General features: G+C 58.2%; 2 protein-coding genes across 2 annotated transcripts in view; one reads left to right on the top strand and one right to left on the bottom strand.

Moving 5' to 3' along the window:
* Positions 1–3535: 3535 nt before the first annotated feature.
* On the top strand, positions 3536–12772 carry ACAA1 (acetyl-CoA acyltransferase 1; the record flags this gene model as incomplete). Its single annotated transcript, XM_080715866.1, has 12 exons — positions 3536–3633; positions 4911–4920; positions 5592–5759; positions 5927–6020; positions 6216–6354; positions 8699–8860; positions 10156–10254; positions 11095–11175; positions 11381–11697; positions 11984–12233; positions 12497–12650; positions 12746–12772. The coding sequence occupies 12 exons, from the start codon at positions 3536–3538 to the stop codon at positions 12770–12772; spliced, it is 1599 nt and encodes a 532-aa protein (XP_080571992.1).
* A 305-nt stretch (positions 12773–13077) lies between these two features.
* The window catches only part of DLEC1 (DLEC1 cilia and flagella associated protein), a gene marked incomplete at both ends in the record, with an annotated part of 69182 nt that continues 55656 nt past the window's right edge, over positions 13078–26603 (bottom strand). The window contains 15 exons of the mRNA XM_080715865.1: positions 13078–13201; positions 13285–13408; positions 13617–13770; positions 14714–14875; positions 17254–17466; positions 17632–17716; positions 17851–17945; positions 18037–18162; positions 18302–18418; positions 18508–18713; positions 21297–21367; positions 21792–21910; positions 24241–24392; positions 25031–25101; positions 25975–26157. Of these exons, the coding sequence (XP_080571991.1) occupies positions 13078–13201; positions 13285–13408; positions 13617–13770; positions 14714–14875; positions 17254–17466; positions 17632–17716; positions 17851–17945; positions 18037–18162; positions 18302–18418; positions 18508–18713; positions 21297–21367; positions 21792–21910; positions 24241–24392; positions 25031–25101; positions 25975–26157 (2002 nt within the window). The remainder of the gene's footprint in view (positions 13202–13284; positions 13409–13616; positions 13771–14713; positions 14876–17253; positions 17467–17631; positions 17717–17850; positions 17946–18036; positions 18163–18301; positions 18419–18507; positions 18714–21296; positions 21368–21791; positions 21911–24240; positions 24393–25030; positions 25102–25974; positions 26158–26603) is intronic.

The following is a 26603-nucleotide window of genomic DNA, read 5'->3' as shown; positions in this document are numbered from 1 at the left end:
GGATGGGCGAGGGGTGGTTCTGTTATTTCCACAGGAAGACTTAAGACCCATTTCTCTGTCTTTCATTTGCAGGGAATAGATATGATAGTAACATTAGCCAGTGCAGAACCGTAAAGGCAACAAACCCTGTGTTCCTGGGAGAGGCTCCGACTGCGTAGCCTGCAGTTCCAGGTCCCCCAGCACCGTCGAGACTGACTCCTCAGCCTCAGCTCCCAGCAGCCCCCGGGACAGATGGACGGGGCCAGGGTGGTTATGGGATGCTTTTATTGCAGGTGGCATCAGAAACGGGTCTTATGAGCTGGGTGTGGTGGTGCACAGCTGTAATCCCAGTACTTGGGAGGCTGAGATAGGAGGACTGCAGGTAGGAGGACTGTTGGACCTGACATCCCCCAGGAAGCACGCACCCTCCCAGTAATCACTCACAGGCAGAAGTCGATGCAATTTGCAAGAGATTTTATTATGTCCAGCGCTGGGGTCGCCTCTCAAGTTGAGGAATCGACCCTTAGCAACAGATGTTGGCAGCTTTTATACACTTTAATTACAGAGGCGCGGTTAACATTAGGTGTTTTATTATCATCGGTTCTTATTTCTAACCTGTCTCAGGATTGGGTGGTTTGGCCAGAGATATCATTTTTTAGCTCTAATGACAGTTTGTGATAACCAAGGTCCTGTTATTCTGGTGAGTGGAAAGTCCCTAAATTGTTACTTTAGTCTTCTAACAACGGTTGATGGGGAGCTAGTTCCTGGAACACAGGGAAGTAAAGTCCTAGCAACGGCGAGTCCCAGTACCTGCAAACAGGGGCACTGGGGCGGAAAGTTCCGAATGCTGAGGCTGTTGGGGTACCGGGGTCCTACAGGACAATCTCAGCAAATATCCAGACTCTCAGCAACCTACAGAGACTCTTTTCTTTTTCTTTTTTGGTACTGGGGATGGAACCAACCCGGGGGCATTCTACCTCCGAGCTACACCCCCAACCCTATTTTTTCTTCTTTATTTTGAAACAGGGTCTCACTGAGCTACAATGGGCCTCATTAAGTAGGATCTAAGGCTGTTATGAACCACGATTCTCCTGTCTCAGCCTCCCAAATGCTGGGATTACAAGCGTGCGCCACCATGACCAGCTACAAGAGAGGCTCTTTTTCAAAAACAAAAAATTAGAAAGAGAAGAGGCTGGGGGTGTAGCTTGGAGGTAGAATGTCTCTGGGTTCAATCCTTGGTACCCCCCACACACACAAAATTTTCATTTTGCTTTTTTTGTGTGTGGTACTGGGGGTGGAACCCAGGAGCTTTTCTACACCTGGGCTATACTCCCAGACCTATTTTATATTTTATTTGGAAACAGGGTCTCACTAAGTTGCCGAGAGGCTCACTAAGTAGCTGAGGCTGGCTTCGAACCTGTGCGATTCTCCTGACTCAGCCTCCCAAGCGCTGGGATTACAAGCATGAGCCACCGCACCTGCAGGAATTTTAAAAAGAAACAAACAGGTCTTATGGCCTGTGGGTAAGAGTTTCTTTCTGCCAGACCTCATTAACCAACAGAGACAATCAAGCTAATTTCTCTCCTCTGTTCTCAGAGGCCATGATTCCAGGGCTCTCCCTCCCCCCTCGGGCCGTGGCTCCCACAAACACAGCCTCCTGCATCTCAGCACCTGGGGGCGGGCCGCTGGTCTCCCCTGGCCTGGAGCTTTCCTCCGGGGAACCTGCCGGGCTGGGGAGTGCTGGCAGCGTGATGGGGACATCCTGGCCTTCCTTCCCTGGCCCCTGTGGTTCTCGTGCTGCGGAGAGAGAAGCGCAGTTGGGCTTCTCTAAACTGACTTTGTTTCACCCGGCCACCTGGCCCCTTGTCCCCAACCCTGGTACCCAGGTGGAAACTTCTGGCTGCCTACCAGGCTCTGAGGGTCACAATGAGATCTCTGATGATTCTCTGGTGCTTCAGTCACTCACCTTCACTCAGAGGAGCCCCAGGCGCTGTTCTGGGCAGGGCCTGGGGCCGGCAGGCGCTGTCCTGGCAGGGGCTGCTGAATGGGCTTGGCTGAGTGCGGCAGCCGGGTTGTGCCGTGTCCCACGGTCTCTCTGCTCCCTGTGGAGTGTGTATTGACAGGAAGCATTGCTGGCCCGCGGCCAGGTCCTGGCTGCCCCGCACTGGGATGCCCTGACCTGTGTCTCAGTTGGAAAAGAGCCAGGACCGCAGGCCAGCCTGCATCTTGGGCTGCACCCAGCCAGGGCCCATAGCACCCAGCCAGGTTCCACTGCCTGTCCCCCAGCCCCCAAGCCCTGCCCAAAACAACTTTGAAGGCTCGACTTGCTGCAGGCAGAGCAGGAGCCCCAATCTGAGTAAAGGTGAGTGACCAAATCAATCATCAGAGATCTGACCATGATCCCCAGAGCCTGGTAGGCAGTCAGAAGTTTCCATCCGGGTACCAGGGTCAGGGACAAAGGGACAGATGGCCTGGCAAATGAATAATCAGTTATATTGTTATGTTGTTCATCTTGGAAGAGCCAGTGCTGCAGGGCCAAGAGGACCAGGGCTCCTTCCAGGCACCCCCCTGCTCCAGGGGTCTCCTATCCCCAAGCCTCTGCTGACGGGATAGTCCTGTTTTCTCCACCAGCAAAGAAAGCGAAGACATTCTTCAGCATGTTCCTGTGGTTATTTTTATAGCAGATGAGGACAGAATTCATGCTTCTAAAATAGCATATTATCTTTGGGTAAAAGTCAGTCCACATATAACCTTTGTTCTAGTCCCAAAGTCCTGTGTGCCCTGGATCTGGGCTGGGTAACACACCTCTGCCTTCCCCCAAAGTAAAGTTTTGGCACCCAAGAGAAGGATCCCAAGGATTCCAGTTTCTTCTACATCTTTTGACATCTAGTGTCCAACCTGATCTTCCAGCACCCACAGCCTGAGTTCTCTGGAGTCAAGACCCACTTAAGAGTCATAATGGTCAACACACAGCTCTAAGTAGAGAAGATGATCCCAGAAAGTTGGTGCTCCAGGCCACGAGGGCTCTACACTAAAGCACATTTTTTGTAGACAAAAAAAAGTAGTCTTTATTCAATGCCAAATGGTATCCCGGGCACTAAGCTACATCTGTGAGTAGCAGAGAGGAGACATTCCGGTCTTACTTGAGGAACATGAGCCCTCGGCGGGTCGCCTGTGGCTCTGGGATTTCAGAGTCTGGAGCAGAGGGACACAGCCAGGCACCAGCTTGTCCTGTTATACCCTGGTGCTGCAGGGTGCCAAGCTCACTTACCCATCAGCCCCTGCCCTTTGAGTTAACTACCTCAGGCTAAGTGACTTGGACCAACAGATCACACACAGGCTGAGGTTCAGAGCCAGCCGGGGCTGTTTTTCCTGCAGGTCAACTCTGGCAGGAGGAGGAGGCTCCAGAGAGGCAGGAAGCTGGAGTCGGGGCAAGGGACCCGGGCTCTGCAGCCTAGAGCGTGGGCAGCTGCTGGGCTTCCAGGAGCGGCTGTGCAGAGCAGCAGAACACAGAAGGCAGGACACAGGAAGGTCTAAAGTCCACGAGCAGGGCCAGATGGCCCAGGACCTGAGGAGCAGGGGGGTGTTCTGTTCTAGAAGCCGGGAGCAGACCAGGCCGGTGTGGGGCAGCTGCAGGGCCGTGCAGGTCCCTGTGTGAGCCCTCGCGAGTGGCAGATGGGCAACATTTCCAGGCACCTGAGCTTCTCCTAGACCACCAGCCTCCAGATCCTCACCTGCTGCTTCTGCTGCCCCAAAGCAACCTGAATTCTGACTCCTGGTCCAACCCCAGGGCCTTTGCCTGAGCTCAGAACTATTTTTCTCACCTCTCCTCCCCTCCTCCCCAGTCACACTCCCTCCTTCCCCTCTGGCTCCTATCTGCAACCCTGCTTTTTCTTTCTGAGCAATATTACTATACTGCCCTCTACTGGAGTCCTGTGCGGATATGCTGAGGTGGGGCGCCCCACCCTTGCCCTCTGGGTCTCAGGGGCGGGCAGCGGATGTGGGAACCCAGAACCTGTGCCTTTTGAGAGACCAGGAGGCCCACTGACCTGCTCCCAAGGGCCTGGGTGGGGGTAAAGGGTGAACAACTTCCTTCAGGGATGGGCGACCCCTGCCCTGCTCTTTTGGATTGGATAGAGTCATATCCCCTCTGTCGGGGATCTAAGGGATCTGATGGTCCTGCTGTGGAGTATGGGGGGCACCCATTCTGCCCTCTGGAGTCTCTGGGGAGCACACAATCCTGCCAGGAGAATGGTCAGGGGCCGGGTGTGCACTTGCAGGTACCAGTGGAGACTATACTACCTTCAGGAATGAGAGACGTTTGTGACTCTGTCCTTCAAAGGTGGGGGGTGCTAACCCTACCCTCCAGGACTGGGGTTCACAGAGCACCCTGCCCTTTGGTGTCTGGGCAAATACGATGTGTCTGGGACTCAGATAAACCCACGGTCCTGCCAGGCACTCACCCTTGCCCCTTAGGGTTGAAGACACAGTCCAGACCTGGAGCTCTGGTTGTGCGTTTGTTCCCCAGGTCTTAATTGCACACAGCATGCTCCCTCGGCCTCGATGTGGCCCCTGACTAGTGGGGAGGGTGGGAACCAATGGAATTTCCCCAAGAGATTGTAAGATTGGTATAAAAAGGGCGCGACGCTCTCTGCCCAGTTAAAGGGCTGGAAACACTTCGACATCTTTGTAAAACCCCTTCACCGCCTTTAAAATCCCAAATTGCCTCGTTCTTCTGCGGAGATCACCGGGAGAACCTGCCCCTTTCCGAGTAGACGGGGAGTACGGGCAGCATTGAGGTCCTCTGGGTTGAGTGCTGGGGAGCCGAAAGCGGGGGAGCGGACTAGGGTGTGGAACCGGAGTCTGATCTCCCCCCGCAACTAACGCGAGGCCGCGGCCGGATCCCGGCGGCCCCGCCCTCTGTCTTGCAGCGGGCAGAGGGTAGGGCTTTGGAGGACTGGGCTCCTGGTGGAGGCCCGGTTTATTTCAAGAAATTTACGTGACTTTGGGGTCCCATTTCGGCTTCTGCTAAGGTGTTAAGAGTTTCCAGACAGCCGGGCGTGGTGGCGCGCGCTTGTAATCCCAGCATTTGGGAGGCTGAGACCGGAGGATCCGGGTTCACGGACAGCCTCAGCTCCCTAGGCCCTTTTCAACTCAGTGAGACCCTGTTTCAAAATATAGAATTAAAAATAGGGCTGGGGGTATAGCTCGGAGGTAGAATGCCCCTGGGTTCCATCCCCAGTACCGCAAAAAAAAAAAAAAAAAAAAAAAAAAAAAGTTTCCAGTCTATTTCTGGGCAACACTTCCGAAAGAATCACTTCCTGATTGGCTGCGGCAGTCCGCGGTAGGCGGGACTTTGGGAGGAAACGCTTCCAGGCGGAGCCTCAGGGCCATGCTTTGACAGGCGGGTCGTGTTGGGGGTGTGTCCTAAGGCTTTGCTCTTTCTGATTGGCTACGGTGGGGTGGGCGGGGCCTCCGAGGCCCATTCGCGTGAGGCGAGCAGGGCTGCGGTGTCCGGTCGAGGGCCGTTCCACGCCTGCGCGTGTGGCTTTAATTTCCGGGGGATCTGCGGCGAAGCTAGGGCTCGGTCTGCCAGTCCTTGCGGCCCAAAGTGGAGGTTGCAGGTGGTGCTGGAGAGCTTGGCCGACCTGCCCCAGTCGGGCCCGGGGCTTCGGGCCGCACCGTGCTCCAGCGGCTTCCCGCAAGCCTCGCCCGCGGACGTGGTGGTGGTGCATGGACGGCGGACCGCCATCGGAAAAGCGGGGCGTGGGGGCTTCAAGGTGAGGCCCCTCGGGGCTGGCTCAGGGCTGAGACGGTGGAGCTGGGGTCCGGTCGGCTGCTCGGTGGCCCCGGGGCCGGAGGTGGTCAGCGCGCGAGCTTTGGCCACCTTGTCTCCCCGGGGTGAGATGCGGGAGCGGGACTCACCGGCGCTGCGCTCCCGCTGCAGGACACCACCCCCGACGAGCTTCTGTCCGCCGTCATGACCGCGGTTCTCCAGGACGTGAAGCTGAGGCCGGAGCAGCTGGGAGACATCTCCGTGGGTGAGCGCAGCGTGCGCGCAGGCTCTGCGCCCGGCCCTTCCCCGCCTTCCCGTCCTTCCCGAGCCCCCTCCCCACGCCTCCAGATCCTGCGTTTTCACTAAGGGGAACGGTGGACTCTCCCGAGTTCGACATGATCGCCTCCTGAGAGCCAGGCTACCCCTAAAACCGGACACTGTGCGCCCCCTGCGGGCACAGTCTGGATATTAAGGATGAGGGAAAGCAGGGGGCCTAGCGGGAGACGCTCTAGGACGCAGAAGAGCCAGGTTCCCAGTGCACCCTCCATTTTGTCTACACTAGGACAGAAGAGAGAATGTCAAAACCTGGCGAGGCCACGGTAACTCTAGGGGCTCCTGGCCCGAGAACTCAGCCTGTGGGTGGTGGAGGGTCACGTTGTACACTAGATCCTGGACGACAGGCTGGCAACCAAAAACCTTGGGATCTTCTGCTGTGGACCCAAACTTCCCCTACTAGGGGGCAGAGGGAAGGTTACCTGGCCCAGATCCAAGACATATAGGGCTTTAGAACTGGAATAAAGGCTCTCTGTGGCCTGATTTTTCCTCAAAGCCACCCTGTTGCCTACCTTTCGGATGTGTGGAGTTAGACTGTAGCCATCATGTAAGTGACCGCAGAAATGTGCTAGAATGTGAGTTTCCTGGCCTTGCTGGTTGAGCGTACTGGGAACAGGAGGCCCAAGCCCTAGGCAGAGGCTTGGGAACTGGCAGACCCCTGGGGCACTGTGGAGCCTAGGAGAAGCCCTGATCCTCGGACCCTCCAGCATTTACTGTTTCAAGATGGGCAAGGGTGCTCCCGTTATTTCCACGGGTAGATTCAGGACCCACTTGCCTTTGATCTTCCAGGCGCATGCACTGAATAGAAGCGACAGGAACATTAGCCAGTGTTGGAAGGGAATAGAAGGCAGGCCTCTAGGAAGTGGGGGATGGCTGAGCCTCCAGCCAGGTCTCCACTGTCTCCCTGCAGCCTCATCTCCCAGCTGCTAATTTCCTGGGCTCTTCCTCTTTTGGCCAACCTGCCGGCCCGCTCTTCTCCCTACTGTGCCCCTCCTGTTCCCTGGAGTATGTTCCTACCTGTTCTCTCTGCCTCGCCATTTAGACTTGGCTTCCCCAGCCCTCGGCCCCAAAGGAGAGGCCTTCTTTCTAACACCCCAGCACGACTCAGCTGGTGCCTTATGCTCAGTTGGTCTATTTATTTATTTTTGTGGTACTGGGGGTGGAACCCAGGGGCTTTTCTACCTCTGGGCTATACTCCCAGACCTACTTTATATTTTATTTGGAAGCAGGGTCTCACTAAGTTTCTGAGAGCCTCATTAAGTGGCTGGGGCTGGCTTCAAACCTGTGCGATCCTCCCATCTCAGCCTCCCAAGTGCTGGGATTATAAGCGTGCGCCACCACGCCCGGCTTCAGTTGGTCTTTTGAGAGAATTTGCTGGATTCGGTGAGGATGCCAGGTGTTCTAGAACTGGGACGCCTGCATAGGTTGAACAGGCCTAGGGGGCCTTTCACCTGTGGCCCCTCTGTAGAGCTGGCTAGGACTCTGGATGCATTTGGATGTGTTAGGTCCCTGAGGCTCTGAACATATCAGAGGCAGTCTCAGAGATATCCCCAGGTCGTCACACTGTTGGCCAAGGCAGGGTGTGTAGCTTCCAAGGCCAAGCCCAGCATGAGCGCCTGGGGAGCCCCCAGGGCAGGGGGTAGTAGATGATATTAGATGCTCTTAGTCCAGCTGGGAACGGGCTCTTGGGCCACGTGGTCACTGGTGGTGCCAAGGGGTTAGGAAGGTTGCTGACCTCACACCTGAGACATGGCTTTTCTTCTGGTGGCCTGACTCAGCAAAAACCCCACTGATAGACGGGCGTGGTGGTGCATGCTTGTAATCTCAGCTTTTGGGAGGCCGAGACAGGAGGGTCGCGGTTTGCGAACAGCCTCAGCTACTCAGGCCCTTGCAACTCGATGAGACCCTGTTTCAAAGTAAAGAATAAAAAATAGGGCTGGGCCGGGCGTGGTGGCGCACGCTTGTAATCCCTGTGCTTGGGAGTCAGAGACAGGAGCATCGTGAAGGTTCGAAGCCAGCTGTGCGCTGGTTTAGGAGACCCTGTTTCCAAATAAAAATGTAAAAATAGGTCTGGGAGTGTAGCCTGGAGGTAGAAGGGCTTCCAGGAACTCCAGTACCACCAAAAAAAAAAACAACCAAAAACAAAACAAAAAAAAAACAGGGCTGGAGGTGGAGCTTGGAGGTAGAATGTCTTTGGGTTGGTTCTATCTCCAGTACTGAAAAGACAAAAACAAACAAACAAACAAACAAACAAACAAAAAAACCACTGATCTTTGGGAAGAAAAAGATGTGTAGATTACACTGTTGAATCTTCAGAGGGAGACAAGATTCACTGTGGCCACACAGGCTCCCCAGCCCTGTGTTGAAAAGAATGAGGATAAAGGGTTTGTGTATTTTGGGGGCGTGGGGAGAAAGTGCCTGCAGAGACCAGGGCAGCCATGTAGCTGCCCCGCCCCCACCCTGGGAATTTAGGTGACGTGGGGGCAGAGCTGCCAGGCTGTTTCCCTTGGTTGCCTCCTCTGATGGGTAGTCACAGGGCCCAGGAGCACAGGCTGCTTCCCCACAGAGCCGGGTGGGCAGGGCAGTCATACCATCCCCCTTCTGTTGCAGTGGCATCCCAGAGACTGTGCCTTTGTCCTGTGTCGAGAGACAGTGCTCGTCGGGGCTGCAGGCCGTGGCCAACATTGCTGGTGAGTTGGGCCTGGGTGGTGCCCACGGCCAGGGCCCGGCCTGGGTTGGCTCTGAGAGTGGGCAGCAGTCTCTCCTGGGCAGGTAGGAAGCAATTCAGAGCGGGCTCTGAGCACACAGAGACCTGCACCAGGCTGCTCTGACCCGTGTCTCAGTTGGAAGAGAGTCAAGGCCACAAACAGGGCCTTAGCAGGGCAGAGGCCACAGCTCGGCCTGCCCCGGGATGTCCCCCATGTCCCCGTCTCATTGGGGGAGAGCTGGGGAGGATAACTGGAGGTTTGGCACCTTCATGAGCGTCTTAGTGGGCTTCTGATTCCTAGCAGGTTAAGGACTGTGTTGCTAGGGTACTAAGGGCCGGGGCTGGCAGGATACCCACATTACAGCCTGAGCAGCTGCTGCACTTTGAGTGTGAAGTTACCCAGGGCGTCCTGATTGGGAGTGGACTCAGGCATGGCTACCTAACTTGGGATCCAAGCTCAGCGCACAAATCTCGCCACCCAGGACTTCAGTGTGCTCATCTATAAAATGGGATGCCTGCCTTCACGCTGTATGGGTTAGAAGATTAAATGGAGTCATAACCAAGCTAACACCCTGTGGCTGATGCTGTTTGAAGCACTCTCATGCCATAAAGAGTTCAAAATAGTGTCGGGGAAAAGATAGCGCTCTGTCCACATCGCCAGTCATTGGTTTTTTTATTTTTATTTTTTGCGGTATGGGGATGGAACCCAGGGGCATCCTACCTCCAAGATATACTCCTATTTTTTATTCTATATTTTGAAACAGGGTCTCACTGAGTAGCTGAGGCTATCTGCTAACCAGGATCCTCCTGTCTCAGCCTCCCAAATGCTGGGATTACAAGCGTGTACCACCACGCCCGGCTTGCCAGTCATTACTCTTGAAGCCTATGCCCACCCTGCAGAGCCACTGACCCATCTACACTGGCCACCTCGCCTCCCTCTCAGCCCTGGTGCACCTCCTTGTCTATGCAGGACAGGTCATTCCTATGTGAGCTTTGCACTTGTGTTAAAGGCATTTGTCTCCAGTCCCTCTGGGTTTGTAGACCTGGGCTGTCGGTGTTTCCCGCACTGCAGGGGACACTAGAAGACCTTCCTTGGGAACTGCCAGGTGGCCGTGTCAACAGTTGTAGAGGGAAGCGTGGCCCTGCCCCGGGAGCGCGGCTTGCACAGTGCCATGTCTGGGGATGGAGATGGAGTCGGGGCTCAGCAGCCTGCAGCCGGCTCTGCCTCGCTGGCCCGGTGCCTGCCCGTGCCTCCCACACTGCACCGCCCAGGCCTCCCTGGCCTTCCTGCTCTTGCCGTGACGTCTCCACCATCCTTGGGGCTTCCCAGGAGGGCTCAGCTCCCCTCCCTCCTCCTCAGGGTGGAGTCCATGTCCCTGGCCGACAGAGGAAACCCTGGGAACATTACTTCGCGCCTGCTGGAGAACGAGAAGGCCAGAGACTGCCTGATGCCCATGGGGTAAGTGCCCGTCGGAGCTTCCGTGCCATGTCCCTCGGCTCCTGTCCAGGGCCGGCCAAGGAGCCTCCTCTTCGTGGCTGGTAGTGCCCAGCCTTGGCCGCCCTCAATTGTGGCATCCACTCTGCAGGTTCTGGGTGTGGGCTCCACCCTGCATTGACTTCCCCTTCCCGAGGCCTCCCAAACAGCCCACCCTGTCCTGGCCCCCGGGGCGCTCAGTCACGAGGATGGAGGCCCTGAGGCTTGGCCCCTGGAGTAGAAAGGGGGGGCTTTTGACCCCTGACCTGCAGGGAAGCCCCGGGGCCTGTGAGGTGCCCGATGTGAAGTGTGTTGTGTTTGACCCGGGCACGCCGCCAGCACCCCCATGCTCTGGGGGCCTCCAGGATCGTGGCAGGGAGTCCCAGCCCTGTGGCTGTGTGAGGACACTGGGCTGGGGGCGGGTGGTCCGGGGTCCAGCCTGAAAAGCCATAGCAAAAGCCAGCACGAGGAGCCATTGCAGTTCCCACTATACCCCATGGCCCTGTGTCTTCCTCTGTGGCTCCGGCTCTGCCTGCACCCAGTGGCCCTCCCTTGGGGAGAGCATGTCTGGTGTCTGCCACCGAGGACCTGGCTGGCATCGGCGACTCCCCAGCTGTGCCCACACACCCGGCCTGGTGAGGCCCCTCGTGTGTCCTTACCAGTGTTCCTGTGGTGGGACTGGCCTCTGCCTCCATGCCTGGGCCCCCACCTCCACCTGCTTAGGTTAGGGCCGCGGGTCCCCTCCGCTCCGCGGCCCAGAGCTGCAGCCTGGCCCAGCCCCAGGCCTCCAGCCCCACCGCAGCTGGTTTGCTGTCTACACCCTAGGATCACCTCAGAGAACGTGGCTGAGCGGTGTGGCATCTCCCATGAGAAGCAGGACACCTTTGCGCTGGCCTCCCAGCAGAAGTGAGTGTCACCAGGCAGTGGGAGGATGGGGGGGGGTGAGCTGTCTTTGGTGGTCCCACAATAGCAAACACCACCCAGGCAGCGAGGGGTTTGCAAGTCTCGTTCCTCCCAGCCTGAGGTGGGAAGGGGCCAGTGCCATTGTGGCCGGGCGGCTTCACCAGGCCCCCGCTGGCTGTGCACACCGAGTGTCTTGTGTTCCCCATAGCCAGGCCTCGGATCCCCTCTGCTCACTGGGCATGGTGAGGGCCGGTACGCCTCTAACGCTGTGGCGTGAGGGCCTGACTCAGAGTCAGAGGCTTCTCTGGGGGCTGCAGTGTGGGGCCAGCCGTGCCGGACCCACCACCCAGCTCTGGAGCATCCTGGCTGAGGGCAGGGCCCACGCTGGCCAAAGCCAGGGGCCCAGGCCGCTGGGCAGTGGCAGGCTAGGGCAGCCAGCGGTGGCCAGGCGGAGAGGACAGCAAAGGCGGGCGGGGCTTGGGCCCTGCGGCTTCTGCGAGGCGGATTCTGAGATCTTGGAGTCAGGTAAGCATGTGAGCATTTGCTAGAAACTAGATTCCTTCCCATTGGAGTGGTGCAGGGCACTTCAGTCCTGCACGAGGTTGTAAGGGTTACCCTAAACCACCTGGTACTTGAACACTGTTGAAGTTTAAAAGAAGGCCTCCCGGTCTTCACAGCTGGGCCCTCGCCCGTGTGCAGGTGACAGGCACACTAGGCGTCCTGGAGACACACCGGGCACCTTGGCACAAGGAGGTGGGGACCCGGAGCCCTGCCCGGGGCCGCTGTGGTCACGGCTGTGCCTTGCCTGCAGGGCTGACAGTGGAAGACATGGACGTCTTTGAGATCAATGAGGCCTTTGCCAGCCAGGTGAGCCTTGTCTGTCCCCATTGTGTGGCCGGAGCTGGGCATTCCCCCCTGCCCCCAGAGGCGAACCCCCTGGGGGGCGCAGTGGCTCTGGGCCACCCTGTGGGGTGCACAGGGGCATGGCAGGTCACAAGAGCTCAGGCGCCACTGAAAGAGGTGGGGCTGTGCCTGGGAGTGCGGGCCTGCCTAGTGGTGGGGTCGGGGTCGCACACCCTCTGAGCTGGGGTGTAGGGGTGCCATCCCTGTCTCCCCCAGGCCAGTCTTGTAGGGACTCTGCCTCAGAGCACACCTGTGCCCTGCACGTGTATCTGGGGGGCCGGCAGGGTCCAATTCCCGTAGGGCGGGCGGGCGGGCATCTGCCTCTGTCGGGTACCTTGGTCCCTGCAGCCCGGCCTGGCAGGGGTGGCATCCGCCTCCTCCCTACGTGCCACAGCCTGTCAACACCTTTTGGTTTCCCCAGGGCCTATGGTATGGTGTCCATGTGCATCGGGACCAGAATAGGAGCCGCCGCTGTCTTTGAACTGAGCCCCTGGCTGGAGTCAGCACCCGGACAGTCCTGCTGCGGCTGCCGGAGCGGACACAGGGAGGCAGACCACATGGGACCCTCGGCACTAGTGGGGGCTATGAATGCACTCGAACCAATTTGGAGAAAGGCCGCTGGTGACACAGTATTGAGCCGTCCCCATTCATTGGGCCAACGTCAGCACAGGCCACGCGGCCACCCTGTAACTCCTAGGGGACCGCGGCCTCGAGATGGCGGCCGGGGGTAATAAACGTGTCCTCTGGTCTTGGTGGCTGTGGCTGTCTTCCGGCGCCGGCTTTGGCCTGTCTTCCTCGCCCCGGTGTGAGCAGGGTACTTCAATGCCCTGGTGTCCCCAGGGCGTGGCTGTCCCTCCTGTTAGCTCTGGGGACGCCACAAAGGGCCCTCGGGAGGAGCCCCTCCATCCCGCGAGCTGTTCAGCCCCAGCCCTGACCCTGCCCGGCGGGCCTGCTCAGCCCTGGGCCCTGCATCTCAGCCAGGCGTGGTGGGCAGGGGAGGCCTCAGAGCTGGGGAGGCACCACGTGTCTCTCGTCGTAAGAGCCCTGGCCCCGGAGCCGCAGGGTGCAAGCCTTCTCCCCGAGCACGCCTTCCACCACCAGCGTGGACTCGAACTGCTCGCTGCTCCTGTGGACAGCGGGGCCAGGTCAGAGGGCCCCGGGCAGGGTCCCCGCCCTGTGGGCCAGCGGGGGGGGGGGGTGGGGGCTCACCTGGCAGTGAACAACACCCGCAGGGTGGTGGAGGTGGGGGGTGAGTTGGCAGGTCTGGCCTCCAGCAGCCCGCTGCCCGGGGAGACCTCAAAGGCCTGGGCGTCCTTGGTGGGCTCCTCCTGTTCTGCACCGGGAGAGGAAGACGCCTGGCTTGGAGCCGCACACGCCATCCTGGAAGCCCGGCCTCCCCCCAGCAGTCCCCATGCTCGCCCGCCCAGAGGGACAGGACTGGGGGCTGTCGTCTCTGCAGGAGGCCCAGGGGCACTAGCCTGCGGGGCAGGAAACGCAGTGTGGAGTGAGGTCCCTGGACCTTGCTGGAGGGTGGGTCATACCCATCAGCACGGTCCAGTAGCTCCGGCAGCAGCTGAGATTCATCAGGGAGACCTCCCGGACCCTGCGCTGGCTCACGAAGCACACCCCGAAGTCCACCCAGCTGCTGGAGAGCTGCAGCTCGGGCACGGCCACAATGGCCCGCAGGGGCACCACCTGGGGACAGAGCCTCAGAGCTAGGGAGGGGCCACCTGCCCTCCGCAGTGTGGAATGAGCCGGGGCCCCTGGGAGACAGGGTCCTGCTGCCCCCAAGGATGCAGGGTAGGGTACTGAGCAGAGCAGAGGCCACAAACTGGACAGGAGGCAGGGACTGGTGTCCCCTCGAGAGCCAGGACGATGGAGGTCTGCGCAGGAACAGGCCAGGGTGGACCCATACTTCCCTCCCTTCCAGCTTCACTACCATAGTTTTGCATTGTGCTCCTGTGAGGGTCTGACTCCTTGCTCTGCCTCCCTTGGGCCGCAGCCCTCCCCCCAGCTCCTCAGACCCCGGGGCCATCGTGGCCTCAGGCTCCCGCGCCCTGCCCAATGCCCTGGAAGTGCGCAGCCCTTCAGGCACCTTGGTGCACAGCCTACTCCCTGAGCCCCAGCAGCTGCTGGCTCCTGGCTGGAATGCTCGGCTCCCATGCTCCTCTGCTTGTGGCTTCTGGTCCCCCTGTAGCCCCCCACCCCTTGCCTGCAGCCGGGCGGGGACCTTGACACCCTGGGTTGTATCCCCTGGCCTGGTCAGGGAGCTCACCCTGGAGCCCCAGGGCCCACAGAAGCCCTAGTGTAGATGCTCCAGCCATCAGGCCGGTCTCTGGGCCCCACCATCCCGGTGGTCTCCCTTCTCCTGCAATGAAATCACACAAGCTTCACCTGCCGCCGCCCCAGCCCCTCACCTGGCTGAGCTCCCGGGAAAGGGGAGGGCGCAGGCCCCTCTTCCATGCGCAGGGCGTGTTTCAGGCCCACTGTAGCACCCCCAGAGCAGGGTCAGGGCACCTCCCCGAGAGCGCCCCGCCTGGGGGTGTCTTCCTGGCTCCCCAGGGTACAGCAGCCGCTGAGTACCCCCCCCACACACACACACACTTCCCTGGCCTCCAGGAGCCAGCCTGGGACGCACCTGAGTGGTCTGGTTGGTGAACTCCAGGAGCAGATCCTGAGTAAACACCATCTCTTTCTCTCCACTCTTGCTCTGCTGAATGTCCACCCCGGGCAGCATCTGGTCAGCTGGGAGCCTCTGGTAGGAAAGCAGCTCCAGGGAGAGGGCGAAGGACACGTCCACCTGTGCAGGAGGGCAATGGGCTCAGGCTGCGGCCCCTGCCCCGGCCCGCAGACCGCTCAGCAGCGCCCCCACCTGGCTGGCGTGCTCATTCCACAAGTGCTGCCTGCACCTGCTTTGGGCCCAGGGACTGGTTCCTATGGTAACAAGCCCTCGGGATCAGAGGTGACAATCAAATGCCCCTTTCCACTCAGCATGACCAGGGCAGGGGAGGCCTGCTGTCAGGCTGGGGAAGGACTTTGTCCTTTTCCTTAGGGCAGCGGGGGCTGTGAAGCAGGGGGCTGTCCACGTGACCTTTACCCTCCACAAAGTCACCCCAGCTGCTGTGGGCAGGTGGTTAAGGGAGCCCCGGAGGGTGGAGGGCAGCAGTCAGGTGGCTGAAAGTGGAACTTAACCAAGAGGATGGGGCTTGGACGCCGGACTCGCACGGGGAGGTCCTTGGTATCGCACGTCAGCATCCAATGAGGCGTTTGTTAAAAATACAGATTCCGGGGCCTCTGCCCGGACCGTGGCACCTCTGGAAATGGGGCCTGGGAGCTTGTATTTTCAACAAGCTTCCTGAAGGCCACTGGTGTACTGCCAGGCTGGGGAACCAGTGTCCTCGAGCAAGATACGTGTGTCGAGTTGAAGAGAAGTGAGAAGTATTGGGGGGGGGCAGGCACACTTACCTACAGGGCGTGGCGGCTGCTCAGAGGGAGAGGTGTCAAGGACCAGGTGGGCCAGTAGGTGGTGGGGAGGGGCGGCATTTGCTGAGGTCAAACGCCACTGCAGGTATAAGGCACAGGGAAGGGGCAGAGCAGGGAGGGTCTGGAAGGCCAGGGGAGTTCAGTTTGACAGTGTGAGTTTTACAGTTCTAGTTTTGATCTAGAACTGAGGAGAGAATTCTGGTCGGGAGTCAGATACCTGGGCACTGTCTCTCCACAGAGGGTGAGATATGGTGCCATTGCGTGATGCGTGATGTGTGTGTGATGTGTGATGTGTGTGTGAGGTTTATTTTCAAAACTTTTTTGTGGTACTGGAGATTGAACCCAGGGGCATTCTACCTCTGAGCTACACACCCAGAATTATTATTTTTTTAATTTTTTGGTGGTACTGGGGTTCCTGGAAGCCCTTCTACCGATGGGCCTCACTCCCAGACCTATTTTATACTTTTTATTAAGGGTCTCTTAAGCCAGCGAGGCTGGCTCCGAACCAGCGTGATCCTGTCTCCGCCTCCCAAGTGCAGAGATTACAAGCGTGCACCACCACACCCGGCATTTTTTTTTAAAAACAAGTCTCACTAAGTTGCAGAGGGCCTCATTAAGTAGCTGAGGCTGGCCACGAACCTGCCATCCTCTAGTCTCAGTCTCCCATGTACTAGGAGTCCAGGCTTGCGCCACTGCACCCAGCCTGTGATGTGTCCTTTGCTGGGAGGTTTTGGGCCTCCCCAGAGGCTTTTAACTACCTGGTGGCTAAAGCCAGACTCCTAGGGGGCCTGGCAGAAGGGCCCTCCGTCCCCTTAGCTCTAGGAGACATGGCGAGGTGGCCAAGGGGCCCGCCCGCTGTGTGTTCTGTACATCTGTGTCCACTGCCTCCATGAGGCCGTCCTCAACGGAGACCGGTAGCTGGCACGTGGCAGCCACTAGATAGGACAGACACATCTGAAAGAGAATGAAGCTGCTCATGGAGACTGGAAATGGACCAGATGAGCCAAGACTGAGCAGAGGGAGCCCAGAGTCCAGCTGGACGGAGCCTCAGGAGTATTCGCAGAAAGGGAAGTCCTCCAGGAGTGAGGAAAGAGGGCCTCCAAAAAATAAAAAAGAGAAGGAGGTAAGGCAGGAGAGAGAGCCGGGTCACAGGCTGGCCGGCTGGCCTTGTCCTGTATCGACCCAGGAAGCCACCGTGCAGCTAGGGGTGTGCAGCCCCAGCCCCTGCAAGGCCTGGGTCTCCTCTGCAATCCAAGTGCTTCAGACCAAAAGAGGCAGACGTTAATGGTTCCCACCGAGGCCCTGGCGTCGCCAGGATGGCCCTCTGAAAAGCTCGGCTCCTGTTATCACTGCTGCCGGCAGAGAGAGAGAACCCCTGGGACCCGGAGTGCCTCACGCTTCAAGCAATCCTACCGGGGTGCCGCCAATCCCGGGCTCAAGCCCTGGAGCGAGGGGTCTGCGCAGGAGTATAGGTGCCCGCGGGGGTCCTCCAGGCCCTCTGGGGCAGGCTGGGGGTCTGTTGTAGAACACAGGTGGCTGGGTGCACTGTGTCTGTCCCCCCTCCCGGCACACGTTGCCACCCGTGCAGGGGGCCCATGTCTGCGGGGATGGCGTGTAGGTGTTGTCTGTACACGTGTGTGTGTGTGTCCATCGAGGCCGCACCGCCGACACCCCCCAACACACATGCACACTGACCAGCATGCTCTCCCGCGGAGGGAGCACCAGCTGCTTGGCCCCCGACGTCTCTTCCTTGCGTGGCTGCTTTCGGCCCGAGGAAGCTCCACGGCCCCCGCTCGCCCCGGCTTGAGAAGCGGAGAAGGGCTTGGAGGCCAGGAGCCGGAAGCAGTGCGGGATTCCCGTGGCGTTGATCAGCTTCAGGTGGCGGACGGTCAGCAGCTCGCTCAGCACCTGGGCCGTCACGGAGGCGGGGAGCTGGGGCGTGTCTGTGCCCTCTCCTGGGGCCCGTGGCTCAGGGGTGGGGACTCGGACTAGACAGCCGGTGTCCCCCAAGGGGCTCTGAGGCACAGCTGAGGCCCGGGGGTATTGGCAGGGCCTGGGGCGCAGCACACTTACCCCAGAACAGGGCTGCTCAGGGATGAGGTCGCTGGCCCAGCACCGGAACTCCAGGTTGCCACTGCTGTCCAGCTCCACGCTGAGCCTGCCAGGACAGGCTCTGCTGGGGCAGCGGCCATCGCCGCCTCCTGGGGACCCCTTCTCTGCTCCAGGCCCTGGGCCGGGAAAGGACTCCCCCCGACCCCGGAGGGATGGGGAACGGGCAGCCCGCAGACTCACTGTGCCCGTCTCACGTAGCTCAGCAAGTCCAGCCTCAGGGGTCCCACAGCAAAGTCCTGCAGGCGACGCCTCCTCCCCGGAATCTCTCTTTCCGCCTAGGAGGCCCAGCCACCACTGGTCATAGTGGTCCCTGGGCCAAGCAGGCCGCGTGAGGGCTGGGACAGAGGCCGCGGCGGGAGGGCTCACCTCGCTGTCCAAGCTCATGAAGCCCAGCGCGTAGCCGGTGCACTCCACCTTGTGTAGGGTGTCCGGGCTGAGCACCGTGGGTGTGAAGGAGATGTAGATGATACTGCTACCCCCGGCAGGGACCACCTGGCACACACACAGTAGCCTGAGCCCTACTCCAGCCGCCCTGCCCTCCCGCTGCACCGACCACTGCTTCCGGCCAGAGCCGGCTCCGTGGCCCTGGACATGGAGGCTGGAGCCCGGAGCAGGCTGGACCTTGACCTACCACCTGTTTGGGGCTGATGCGGTACAGGTGGTCGGAGGGCACCCCCTCGTGCCCCTGCAGGATGACTGAGATGATGGGCTCCGTGGTCCTGTCGCTGGCGCTGGAGGGGCTGTCCACCTGTGGTCAAGGAGTCCCCGGGGCTCACACGGGCCGCACCTCGGCGGTCCTGGGTGGCCAGCCGGCCACGGCCCTGCACCCCTGCTCACCAAGCAGACGGCTGTGTGGCTGGACTCGGACACACTGGAGGGACTCGGCGACCAGAGCGAGCTGCTGTTCTCGGGGGAATCCGGGCAGACGAGCTCGTTCCCGGCCTGATCCCGCAGCGGGAACGGAGGTCCATAGAACACCAGCAGCTCTAGCAGGCGGTCGGCCCTGTCCTCTGGAGCGTAGGTCTCCCAGTCCAGGCGGATATCTGGGGCAGACGGGGTGGGGGGACACAGATAATGGGTGAGAACTTCCCTGGGCCTCCCCTATCCAGTTCTCCCATGCTCAAGGTGGAGCATGGAGACTCAATGTCTTTCTTTTCTTTTCTTTCTTTCTTTCTTTCTTTCTTTCTTTTTTTTTTTTTTTTTTTTTTGCGGTACTGGAATTGGAACCCAAGGGCACTATACCTCTGAGCTCTACCCCCAGCCCTATTTTTTCTTCATTTTGAAACAGGGTCTCAGTGAGTTGCAAAGGACCTCACTAAGTAGCTGAGGCTTTTCGTAAACCGCAATCCTCCTGTCTCAACCTCTGAAATGCTGGGATGACAAGCATGCACCACCATGCCTGACTTTTTTTTTTTATTCTTTATTTTGAAACAAGGTCTCATTAAACTGCAGAGGGCCTCACTTAAGCAGCTGAGGCTGGCTGCAAACCTGCTATCCTCCTGTCTCAGCCTCCCAAGTATTGGGATTACATGCGTGCGCCACCATGCCTGGCTTGTTTTAAGTCATCTTTATAGGCTTAAGACATCTGGCTCAATCGCCTGAAGTTCTCGTGATGGCAAGACCAGGTCTTTGTGTCCATCTGCAGGAACTCAGATGTTCCCATCCCCAACAGCTTCCTCTCCCCTCGACCCCATTCTTCCACCATGTGGCCAAGCCAGACCTCGAGCAATCTAAACGCGCCATCCCTCTGGGCACCACTGGAGAAATCCCCCAAGCCAAACAGCCATGCCAGCCTGTCCCACGGTGCCCTCCCTCCCAGCCACGACAATGTCGAGCTACCCCTGCTCTCTCTCCCCTGATGCCCCTGTGCCCCACTTTATCTCCCAGAAGTCCCCTCAAGTCCTGTCTGCATCGTCCCATCTTCCCATCCTCCAGCCGTCAACCCAGCCCTGCCCCAGGGGCCCGCTGGACCCAGCACGGCCTCGCTCCTGTATCACCAACTCCAGCCCATCTACCTGCCTCCAGCCACGCTGAAGCCATTCCAGGCCTCCCCCATCATGCATCAGCTTCCTCTACCAGACCAGCTCCTCAGGCCCCTCCTCCCCCTCCCCTCCACAGCAAGCTCCTAGGACCAAATGCCCATAAGCAGCAGTGACAGCTCCTCCTCCTCCTCCTCCTCCTCCTCCTCCTCATCATCATCATCACCACCACCACCAACAACAACAACATCATCACCACCATCCCCTCTCACCCTCTCTGCCATTAGCATTTGATTTACTGGATCTTGTGGTGCAAGGCTCAGGGCTGGGCCCTGGTGGACACACCCCCAGCCCCAGCTGCTGGATCTTGTGTCTCATGTTTACTACTGAGCACCTGCCTCTCACTAGTCACCAATGACGGCCATGGCCCAAGGTCCAGTGGGGGCTTTTTCAACTACAGGCAGAGAAATGGGCACGAGAGTGTGAGCCCAAGGAAGGGATGGGGACACCAAGGGAGTGGGGAGCTGAAGAGGAAGGCTGTGAGGAGGAGAAGCAGGTGGAGGAGGAGGAAGAGGAGGAAAGGAGAGGAGAAGGAGGAAGGGAGAGGAGGAGGGAGAGGGAGAGGGATGAGGAGGAAAGGAGAGGAGGAGGAGGAAGAAGAGGAGGAAGAGAAAGGAAGAGGAAGAGAAAGGAAGAGGAGGAGGAGGAAGGGAAAAGAGGAAGAGGAGGAAGAGGAGAGGAGGAGGAGGAGAAGAAGAAGAAAGGGAGGGAAGGATGGAGGGAGACAAAGTAAAATAAATCTTAAAATAAGATGGAAGAAATATATGGTAGACAAAAACTGTTTAAACACAGGGTATGTCGGCGTGGGTTTTCAAAACCCGAGCTGTCTACTCTTTACCAAAGGCATATGTCAAGGTTACAAAGGCAAAGGCTGCAAGGAGCAGGAGACGCCTGGGCGGCACCGGGACCAGAAGGCGAAGTGGGATTTAGGGGCAACGGCTCTGAAGGGGCCAGAGGAACGCTAAGATGGCAGAAACCTCGATTTGTGGAGAAGATGCAGTGTTCAAATGCATCTAAGAAAGAGGGTCGCTAAAAACAAGTAGCAAAATACTGGAAACACCAGGAAATGAGCTAGAGGAGCCGTGGTGGTGCACACTTGTGATCCCAGTACTTGGGGAGGCTGAGACAGGAGGATCACAGGTTCAAGGTCAAGCCTCAGCAACTAAGTGAGACCCTGTTTCAACATAAAAAATAAAAATTGGGCTGGGAGGTAGAATTTCCCCGAGTCCAATGCCCAACAGAAGCCCCGGGGCAAAGCCCACACCCTGTTCCTGCACCCCTGCCTCCTGCATGGTAGCTCAGGCTGAGGGATGGGGAAAGGGTTCCCTGCAAGTGTCCCTAGGCCCAATGACCCCAGGGACACAGAGCTCTGTGGCTCTTGGGACACTGGGAGACCTGAGGCGTGGCAGGGACAGGGCCTGTCCTCAGGATGGAGGCTGCCTTCTCTGCCAACCCTGGGCCGGTGTGGTCACCCTCCCGTGGCCCTCGTGGGTTTCCCTCTCAATCCACTGGCCACCCAGACTCCTGGGTCCTGCCCGTGGCCACCAGCGTTTCCAGCACCACCAGCTGGTCTTGGGAGCATCTCACCACAGGGACTGGAGTTGTAGAGGCGAAGGGTCCGTGTGACTGTGTCTCCTCCAGAGACCTGGGTCCCAAACCTGGAGGTAGAAGACCAGATTAAACAGGGTCGCAGCCAGTGGGCAACTTGCCCACCCAGAGAGGCACCACAATGTCTTGCCCTTGCCCGGGGGACACCACGACCCGGGGCTGGAGGCCTCCCCTGTGCAGGGGCTGATGGACTGTGACCTGGGGCTGCTCACGGCCCTGGCCATCTTGCCCCTGCCACCCCCCACCCCCAACTACACTGCTCAGACGGGTCCCCGCTCACCTGGGTGAATAGTCCTGGGCCTGGGGCGGACCTGGGGCCATACTGGCTACTTGCTACTTTTGCCCCCCCGGAAGCCCTCAGAGACACAAGATGCTGGCCATGACCCTGGGCCTCTCAGGACTGCCCTGCCCCGGGGTCTCCTTACAGTAACAAGCTAGAGGCCAGAAGATTCAGGCAGAGGATGAGGGGGGCACCTGATGATGGGCTCCTTCTGGAAATGGTCAGGCGTGTAGTAGGTGGCCCGCTGGGAGCTGATGGGGCAGCCCACCACGGCTATGTGTACCTGGATGACGGCTGGCGGCAGGTCTCCCACCTGCAAACGCAGCAGCCCCTTGTCACCTCCCCGCTGACCGCGGGCTCCTGCAGCCAAGGCCTCTGTTGTCCAACCAGCTCTGGGTCCCTGCAGCTTGGTCCAGCTGGGCCCACCTCGCTCCCCACTGACCGAGTCTCTGTCCATACTGCCCTGGCCTGGGCTGCTCGTTCCTGGCCGTGGACCCCTCCCCTCCCCTCTGTTCCCTCCCCTCTGCTGTCTCTTTTCTCTCAGCCTGTGGCTACAAGATCTCCCAGCCTGGAAGTCTCTGGCCTCTTTGATCAAGTGTCTACATTTTGTGTGTGTGTGTACTGGGTATTAAACCCAGGGGTATTCTACCTCCGAACTATACCCCCAGTCCCTTTTATTTATTTATTTTTATTTTGAAGCAGGGTTCTGCCAAGTTGCTGAGGCCCTTGCTAAGCTGCCGAGGCTGGCTTTGAACCTGCGATCCTCCCTGTTTCAGCTTCCCAAGTATTGGGATGACAGGCGTGAGCCATGCACCTGGAAAAATCTGTTATTTATTTATTTATTTATTTATTTATTTATTTATTTATTTATTTTGTTGTTTTGTTTTTGTGGTGCTGGGGATGGAACCCAGGGGCCTTCAACCTCCAAGCTACACCCTCGCCCTATTTTTTCATTTGAAACAGTCTCGCTGAGTTGCAAAGAGCCTCACTAAGGAGCTGAGGCTGGCCGCGAACTGTGATCCTCCTGTCTCAGCCTCCCGAATGCTGGGATGACAAGCGTGCGCCACTATACCCGCTCTGGCTAGTGCTACTTTAGATTGCTAGCACACACCCTTCCTATGTGTCATAACACAGATACAATGTGCAGCAGGCCAGACATGTTTTTCTTTCATAACCTTCTCTTTTCTTGCTCTCGTTTCTTTTTTCTTTTCTTGTTTTTGGTGGCACTAGGCATTCCACTTCTGAGCTATACCCTCAGTCCTATTTTTATTTTTATTTTGAAACAGGGTCTCACTAGGTTAATAACAGTCTACTTGCTAAGGCTGTCTTCAAACCTGCAATTTCCCTGTCTCAACCTCCCAAATACTGGAATTACAAGTCTGCGCCACCACGCCCAGCTTTCCTTTCTCTTAATAACATGAAGCTATTTTTCTAAAAAAAGGTGTACAGTATCATCATAGAGTGGGCTTTGGAGACTTCCAGTGTAAGGAGGTTTATCTACCCTGTGGTTTATCTAATTTTCTACTCATAGACACACACTCTTAGGTTGTTTTCTTCTAAAATAAGCAATGTGAGCCGGGCATGGTGGCACACATTATAATCCCAGTACTTGGAGCCAAGCGTGGTGGCGCACGCTTGTAATCCCAGCATTCGGGAGGCTGAGACCAGAGGATCGTGGTTCACGGACAGCCTCAGCTACTTAGTGAGGCCCTTTGCAACTCAGTGAGACCCGGTTTCAAAATAAAGAATCAAAAATAGGGAGGGGGTTTAGCTCGGAAGAAAAAAAAAAAAGAATAATTCCAGTACTTGGGAGGCTGAGACAGGAGGATCGGAGGTTTCTGATCAGCCTCAGCTTCTTAATGAGGCCTCTGCAACTTAGCGAGACCCTGTTTCAAAATAAAGAATAAAAAATAGGGCTGGGTGTAGCTTAGAGGTAGAATGCCTCTGGGTTCAAATCTTAGCACCAAAAAAAAAAAAAAAAAGAAGAAGAAGAAAAAAAAAAGAAGAAGAAACAGGATTTCACTACGTTACCAAGATGGGCCTTGAACCTGTGGCCCTCCTGTCTCAGCCTCCCATGTACTGGGATTAGGGGCGTGCACCACCATGCCCGGCTTTAGAAACACCTTCCACAGGGCAACGGAGCAGCGTAGGCTAACATATGCGTGTTCCATCCTTCTGTTGTAAGCTGGGAGCTGCTTGGTGGCATGGCCGCTATCACACTCACACGTGAATCTCCGCAGTACTGGGGGTGGTGCTCAGGGACCCGTATCCAGTAGGGGCTCAATGCGCAGAGGGAGTGGAGCTCGGGGTAAAGGAAGGAGTGCACAGAAGGCTGGGCACGGCTGTCTCTGTCCCTCTACTCCTTGTGCCACTAACCAGGTCTTGGGTCTCTCTGCATTCCTTGCCTCCGCCCTGCCCTCCTGGGGAAAGTGCTCCTGAGTGCCCTCCCTCCTAAACCCTCTTGGCCTCATCCCAGAGGTCACAGGGATGTGAACGCCCATCCCGAGAGAGAGAGAGAGAGAGAGAGAGAGAGAGAGAGAGAGAGCGCGCGCGCAGAGAGAGTGAACAGCGGGTACCGCGAGGTAGCCTGCTGAGGGCCAGGAGCTGAGGGAGGCAGGGAAGCCCAAAGGTGCCGTCGCTTACCCTGCAGATGAGCCTGTCCCAGTATTCACCCCACATGTTGGCGCAGCCTGTGATGTCAATGCTCAGCTGCTGGTAGGCGCCCAGCATGCCCTGGGAAACGTGGGGGAAGAAAGCGGCGCCTCTCCCAGAAGACAGCATGCTTTCTATGAAATCTGCAGCGAGAATCAGGAGGGGCGTTCGGGGACCTGGGGTCGTGAGTGAGGTCCAAACCCCCAGAGGTTGGCAAAGCACTGCTCCAGAGAAGCCACCACACAGCCTCTCTCTGGCTGAGGTCAGCGCCAGGGCCCGCCGCTCGGTCCCCTCTAAGAGTCCAGCCCCCGGGGCAGTCTCCACTAGGAGCCATCAGGAAGCCCGAATCGAATATAGGCCCTGTGCATGAGCTTAGGTTCCAGAATGGAAATGGCCTCAAGCTGGGCGTGGTGGTGCACACACACTTGTGATCCCGGCATTTGGGAGTTTGAAACAGAAGGATCACGTTCACGGCCAGCCTCAGCTACTTAGCGAGGCCCTTTGCAACTCAGTGAGACCCTGTTCCAAAATAAAGAATAAAAAATAGGGCTGAAGGTATAGCTCAGAGTACAATGTCCCTGGGTTCCATCCCCAGTACCACAAAAATAAATAAAATTAAAATATAATGGCCTTATTCGGGGGGGGGGTGTCAGGTGGAGAGGAAGCCATCCTGGTGACCTTGCTAGAGAGACACAGAGAAGGGGTCTCTGGTCCTGGTCCATCCTCAGAAGGCCTCGCACAGCCCAGCTCTAGCCATGGCCCTTGCCCTGGCGGCTCTTACCCAGCTGCTCACGCCTGGCCAGCTGTTCCCGGATCCTCGCTGTCTTCAGCAGGGCAGGAGGCATGTCAGAGCTTTACAGATGACGTTCAAGACTAGGTCAAAACAGCCAAGTCTTTCCCAAGACCCCAACCACATCCCATGACAACCGGCATCGTACTCAGCAGAGGAAGGGAGCCCTGGCTGCTCCTCCCAGGCCAGAGCTGCGCAGGCCCCTGCATCGCCTCCTTCTCTGGGCCTTTTGCCTGCTGCACCCTCCCATGAAATAACCCCCAGCTGCAGGCCCCTCACCCCAGTCACAGGAATCGCCTCCCAAGAAGTCCAAGAAGGTGCCGGTATGCTGGAAAAGTGCCTCTCTAGGAAGAGATGTCCTGATTTATAGGTGTGTGTGTGTGTGTGTGTGTGTGTGTGTGTGTGTGTGTGTGCATGTGCACATGTGTGTGCCAATTTCTGTGGTGTAAATACTCATTTCAAGTCATAGCCCTGTAAAATGTATGAATATCTAACACGTGGCTCTTCTGGGCTGGCACTCGCTGCTTCTGACACCCTCAGCATCGTGCACATGTATGTGTGTACACATACATGTGTGTGTTTGTGTACATGTGTGCATGTCCATGTGCGTGCATGTGTGTGTGTGGACACTGCTCCGGGTCTGGCCTCTGCTCTGTCGATCTCTGTCACCTACAGCTCCTCTCTTCTCTGCCTCACATGTCTGCCAGCCACACGACGGATGCGCAGTCCCCAGGACACTCCCTGCCTGACCGTCCCCACCCTTTGCCCACGGTCCATGCACAGTGACTTCTCCCCGTGCACGGGCACCTCCCGCCTGCTCTCTGAAGCTGAGCCCAGCCTCCCCTTCAGACTTGGGAGCCATGAGGAGGCCCAGCGGGGCAAACCCCACCTGGCCAGTCCATCCCGGGACGGCCTCTAGAGTCAGCAACACTTACAGACTGGCCTTTTTGCTCAGGCCGTGCTGGGGGCTTCCGAAGTACTCGAACGTGAGGGAGAAAGAGGCGGGTATCGGGGAGTGATTGGTCAGGATCAGCTGGCAGCTCACGCAGCTCCTCAGTGGGACCATGGAGCCAAAGTCCAGGCGGAGCGCGTCCGGGTGGCCCAGCCACTGCTCGGGGCTGAAAGCGTTGCCGGCACCCAGGGTACTGTGTCACCCATCACCTGGGAAATGCTCCCTGCGCTGCCCAGAGGCCTGGCCCTGTCTTCAAGCCCCTCCGTGGGGAGCCGCCAACCCCCAGGCCTACCCCTCCTTTCTGCCCAACATGCTGAACCAGACCTCAAACTGCACAAACCGTCCCTGGCTGGGGACAGACTGGGGTGTCTCCTGGTTGCTGAGCCTTGTGGGGAAAGCCTGAGAGGCCCGCAGCCATATCCCACCTGCCTGGACACTGGGCCTTCGAGCGTGTGGGGGGAGGTCACACAGACGGCAGGGGTGGCTGAGGAGTCTGCTCCTATAAAGGTGGCGAGGGTCCCGTGACCACCCTTCCTGGCAGCAGAGATTGGCAGGAAGCAGGCTGGTGCCAGTGTGCAGGGCCTGTCCTCTGTGCCGCTGCCCCTGCCCTGG

Source organism: Muscardinus avellanarius (assembly GCF_963383645.1).
Source record: "Muscardinus avellanarius genome assembly, chromosome: 18".
In the NCBI taxonomy this organism is placed as follows: Eukaryota; Metazoa; Chordata; class Mammalia; order Rodentia; family Gliridae; genus Muscardinus; species Muscardinus avellanarius.
Note: the sequence above shows the minus strand (reverse complement) of the source record. Positions and strands in the feature narration are given on the sequence as shown.